General features: G+C 40.0%; 1 protein-coding gene across 1 annotated transcript; it reads left to right on the top strand.

Moving 5' to 3' along the window:
* Nucleotides 1-1229: 1229 nt before the first annotated feature.
* On the top strand, nucleotides 1230-4055 carry LOC104466084 (arylacetamide deacetylase-like 4; the record flags this gene model as incomplete). Its single annotated transcript, XM_010079406.1, has 3 exons — nucleotides 1230-1446; nucleotides 2249-2312; nucleotides 3278-4055. Coding segments are annotated over 3 exons (1059 nt in total), but the record flags the coding sequence as incomplete, so codon positions are not given.
* Between the last annotated feature and the right edge of the window lie 1450 nt (nucleotides 4056-5505).

The raw sequence follows: 5505 nt of genomic DNA, 5'->3' as shown, positions 1-5505 counted from the left end.
CAGTACGAGACTAAAACTCGGCCACAAGACGATCCTTCTTGCACGTGGGATCAGCCACACAAATGGCTCAAAATGGGACACCTACATCAAATTTAACAGGACCGCATTACTGAGCTGCATAAGGTCTGTGAAACGTGAGGTGGAAGCCACAGGATTTACTGTGGGGTTTTAAGATACATTCAGCATATACCTCTGTATAGGCAATTCTTTTTGAAATACATATGCATGAGTAACAGCAACATAACAAATTAAATTACTCATTGGAGAAGTCTACTGCTGAAGAAGAAAAGTAGGAAATTTAATCCGATACAGTGGATATATGGTGATACTGCCTCGTATTTCTTGTCTTCAGCAGGAATAGACTAGAGCAGACAACTGAAACAGCTTAAAGCCATCCAGATGCAATGATGCAGACTAGCTCAGAGTGACAAAAGAATCTTTACCCTGAGTGTTTGGGTAAGAATCACTGAGCTGTAAGAAAATCAAGCTAAGGTTCAAAGCTATTCTTATTCAGCTGTGGTAGATGCTACAGAATTTTCTTCTGCAAGTTAAAAAGTAGCATGAGTTTGGGAAACTAAAGTATCAGGCCACATTTCTTCATCCAAAGTTGAAGTCTGGAATGCTGTAACTACTCCCTATTTTGTCCAGGCACATGGCTACTTAAACACCTGACAAGTTGAAGTATTTGACACCTTCTTTTTTCTACTACAAATAGCTTGATTTTTTTTCCCTACTTGTAATAATGAAGCCAGGATTTCACCACTGAAGAATGAAATAATTTGAAAAACACCACGCTCTCATTTAACATTCCTGATACAATGCAGAAATCACCACCCAAGCTAACCCTGTGTTCTGCTAGATAGCGCTGGTACCGTTTTTGCCAGAGCTGTCAGGTGGTACGAATGAGCCAAGTCACTGCACTGCCGTGAAAGCAGCTTTCAGGCTGGCTTCGCACAGTCTCAAAGGCCTTGCTTTCGGAGAAGCATGGACACCAGGCAGCTACAGAAGATAAGTTCATGCATTCCTCATTCCTTCAAATCTACCGCTCTTTGAATTTCAAATTTTGGTAGGTATTACATTCCAATGAAGACGTATCGAGATCATCATCATAACTGTCCACTTCATTGTAACAGTTTGACTTGACCATGGAATTTTAAATTTTTCACAATAAATCTCCAGGTAAGATGGAAATTTGCCCTAATTTTTGGTTTCTTTCCCTTTATTAACAGGCAAAATTTTTGGACAAAGTAGGTATCACGTTAGAGGTCTATATCCTCAGGGGTGCAATGGACGCAGTACCACCATTAAAAGATAAACATCTTTTAATCAGGGACTTAAGGTTTGAAAAGGTTGAAGTAAGACTTTACCAGCCAAAAATACCAACAACTGGCCAAAGAAGAGGAATAGTTTATCTTCATGGAGGAGCTGGACGGTTTGGAAGCATTCGTAAGTAATGTATATAATATGAGCTATAACTACAAATACTATGTAGTTTCTGATTTGACATGGTATTTCTTAAATTACAGGAAGAGATAGTAAGTTAAGCATTATAAATAACAAAATTAATTTCAGGACAGCAGAATAATTTTATTTACATGCAGTAGGCATCACGTTAAATTGTCTTTATACAGGTCATGTATCTAGAACTTCTATTCTCTGATGATTTATCACTTGTTTTCTTCCTCCTTGTCCCACATGCTTACAAGAAAAGTTGAAAATCTCATTATAATTTTATTTCTTATTGTAAAGAACCCAATTTGTGTTCACATGTGTGTGCAAGCTTGTGTGTACGGGTAGATATTGCTGTGTGTCTTTATAGTGTCAAAACAAGTAAAAAATACATTTTGGCATTTGAAATGGAAAGGCGTGAGAGATTAGTTGGTAGCTCATGCACAAGAAAAATTATGGTGCTAGATTTAGCAGGGGTTTTGGGTTTGTTTGATTGGGTTTTTTTTAAATAACTTCTCATCTTCAATACCACTTTAGAAGTGGCAGCACTGGTTCTTTCGACTAACTAACTTTCCAAAAAGGAGACTGAAACAATGCATTGGTGTAAATCCCAGGTTTCTTACTGGCAGGAAGATTCCCATAGATGCAATGGAATTGTGAACAAGGTCCCAATTAGAGCATGGCACCGTAAGAGAACTGTCCTGTCTCATCACAGGACAGAGATAAGAATTTCTGAATATTTTAATTCAACTGATTTTTAAAGCAAGTTACAATTCCATTGAAATATTTTGTTTTACAGGGGCCTATGAAAGAACATGCAGCTATTTCGCTAGAAAAACCAATTCAGTGGTTGTGTCTGTTGGGTAAGTGGAATCAATCCAGACACACGACAATGCGTAGTCACCACAAACCAAGTTCCTTGTCAAGTGCATACACTAGTTATATTTAAAGATCACACCAGCACTAATTACACTTAGTTAACCAATCCCCACTTGCTTATTTCCAAAGAAAATACATCATAATAATTTAATAATTTGTATCCACCACGAAGAGGTGAGGATGTTTTTGTTTCCTAAAGCTGTATCCAAACCACCTGAAGTTGAAAGCCAACACTGTGTTTGAAGTGCAACTGTTTCTGTTGAAAGGATAGTTGCCCAGACCACTAAATGCTCAGTTGAGTAGTAGTTCTGAAAAACTGTGGGGGGGAATATCCACATTTAACTTGCAGTCAACCTGAGATGAACATTTAAAATATTTTTCTGATGAGCTCTAATGCATTTTTAAAAGAGACAATTTTTTAAAGTTCAGGAAAAGAGCTGGTCTCTTGGAAACTGATTAAAATTGCACTAGTTACTATTTACACCCTAAATTCTTGAAGAACCATTACTCTTATTGATCGTGTTTATAAAGAATTCAGCTTATAGAAAACTGGAAACCTTTTACATTTTCATTATCAATTTTCTACACTCATATTCTCTAATAATTTGTTGGGAAACGTTCACTCCAATTTCTAACTAGAATTGCTGATAACGGATTTATCCTTGCCTTGACACCTAACTCTACAATAACTCAGCATGTGCCTTCAGTCACCAAAAAGACAGGTAAAAAGTATTTTGCAAAGATAGAATAGTGTACTGACTCCCCCCAAACATTAACAATAGCAAATAGCAAATAATACACCAAAAGCAATCATTACCATCAATTCTACTGCTGTAATTATAATCTCAGAATATTTTCCTATTTTCCGAATGAAATAGAGGACTGAAAAGATGACAACGGGATCATTCACTAGGTATGACTATGTTAAAACACCTTCACTCCTATTCAGGTATCGCTTAGCTCCTGAGCATCCATATCCAGCCCAGTTTGAGGATTGTCTTGCTGCCACCGCACACTTTATGAGGACTGCACAAGAGTACGGAGTAGACCCTTCTCGCATTATCGTCTGTGGAGACAGTTGTGGAGGCACACTCGCTGCTGCTGTTGCCCAAGCACTGGTGAACAGAAGAGACCTCCCCAAGCTGAGAGCACAAATGCTAATCTATCCTTTTCTCCAGAGTGTGGACTTCAATTTGCCTTCTTATCAGCAGAATGAGAAAGTCCCCATTTTGTTAAGGGAACGAACCCTTGAGCTTAGTTTGAAGTATCTTAATAAAGACTTGTCACTCACAAAAGCAATAATTAAAGGCTGTCATATTCCAGAAGATTTGCAACTGAAGTATCAGAAATGGGTGAGTCCCGACTACATCCCTCATGAGTTTAAAACAAGAGGCTACAAACCAAGTACAAGACATCCATTCTCAAAGGAACTCTACGCACAGGTCAAGTCTATGTTTGACACCACTTTTTCACCACTGCTAGCTGAGGACAGTGTTATTGCTCGACTTCCTGAGACTTTCATTTTGACCTGTGAACTCGATGTGCTTAGAGATGACGGACTGCTGTACAAGAAGCGATTAGAGGATCATGGTATAAAAGTGACCTTGTGCAATCTGCAGGAGGGATTCCATGGAGTAGTATTCTTTGCTCTTTTAGGTCAGCAGATAGGATTCCGAGCTGGAAAGAAAGGCCTGGCAAAGATGGTAAATTTTCTAAGATTGATGTAAAATTCCACTCCTTGCTTTCCTTTCCTGATTCCTATTTCTCATTGCTTCCAAAGATGTTTAAAAAACACCTTCAATTTTCCTTTTCTTAAATAATCTTCTTAAATTTTTGCATCTGTCTTCTTTTTACCCAATAAATTGATTTGATGATGGCTTTTCCTCTATTTTCTCTTATGATAGGCAAAACCAGGTGAACTCACCTTTCTTTCCTCTACCACCTCTTCACACTTTTCTCCTGCACTCATAAAATGTCTGGTCCTGATGGCAAGCGTTTTGTAATGTTTGGCAGTTTGGCTCAATAAAGTTCAGGTAATATTCATACATAAACTGCTCTCTGAGGACAACTCGGGGCAGGTAACTGGGCAGGAATCTACAGGTTAAGTGTATAATGAGCACAGTCCATGACTTATCAAAGCCTCTATCTAGTGAAAGCTGAATTCGAGGCAAGCTTAAGAAGAACCGAATATAGCAGAAAAGATTTGAGCATAGACATAAAAGAATGAAGTGGAAGGAAAGGAGGTCAGGAGAAGGGTTAGGCTGGAACTACAGATGTTATAAAAAGTATTGGTTAAGGAATACAACATCTATTAAAAAAAGCATGCATACACATTTTATATATATATATATATGTTTGCCGACAACACCAAGCTGTGTGGCATGGTCCACACGCTGGAGGGAAGAGATGCCATCCAGAGGGACCTTGACAGCCTTGAGAGGTGGGCCCATGCGAACCTCGTGAAGTTCAACAAGGCCAAGTGCAAGGTCCTGCACGTGGGCCAGGGCAACCCCAGGCACAAACACAGGCTGGGCGGAGAATGGATCAAGAGCAGCCCTGAGGAGAAGGACTTGGGGGTGTTGGTACACAAGAAGATCAATGTGACCTGGCAATGACAAGGGATAATGGTTTTAAGCTGAAAGAGGGGAGATGGAGATGGGATCTGAGGAAGAAATGTTTTCCTGTGCGGGGGGGGAGGCAGTGGCCCAGGTTGCCCAGAGCAGCTGTGGATGCCCCATCCCTGGAGGGGTTCAAGGCCAGGCTGGATGAGGCTCTGGGCAACCTGGGCTGGTGGGAGGTGTCCCTGCCCATGGCAGGGGGTGGCACTGGGTGGGCTTTAAGGTCCCTTCCAACCCAAACCATCCTGGGATTCTGTGATTCTATGGAATATACAGTAATATCAGTTACTTTACAAAGAGCTTGTATTAACTGTCAGCCCGCACTGTCTGAAGCAGGAAGCACTTTCTCATAGAGGAGCAATGTAAAGTGGCAGTATATCACAAACAAAAGGGTTCAGGAACAGAACAGAACACTGTCAGGATCTGAAAATTAGTGAAATGCTGGAAAGCTCAGTACAGCTGGAAGGTCTTGACACTATTTGAACAGCTCTGTGTTACAGGAAGCTGTTAAATTAAGAAAGGGAAAACAAATTGCTGTGCATCATTCTGATCACCAGAT

The sequence above is a fragment of the Pterocles gutturalis genome, unplaced genomic scaffold (genome assembly GCF_000699245.1).
Source record: "Pterocles gutturalis isolate BGI_N339 unplaced genomic scaffold, ASM69924v1 scaffold2954, whole genome shotgun sequence".
Lineage (NCBI taxonomy): Eukaryota > Metazoa > Chordata > Aves > Pterocliformes > Pteroclidae > Pterocles > Pterocles gutturalis.
Note: the sequence above shows the minus strand (reverse complement) of the source record. Positions and strands in the feature narration are given on the sequence as shown.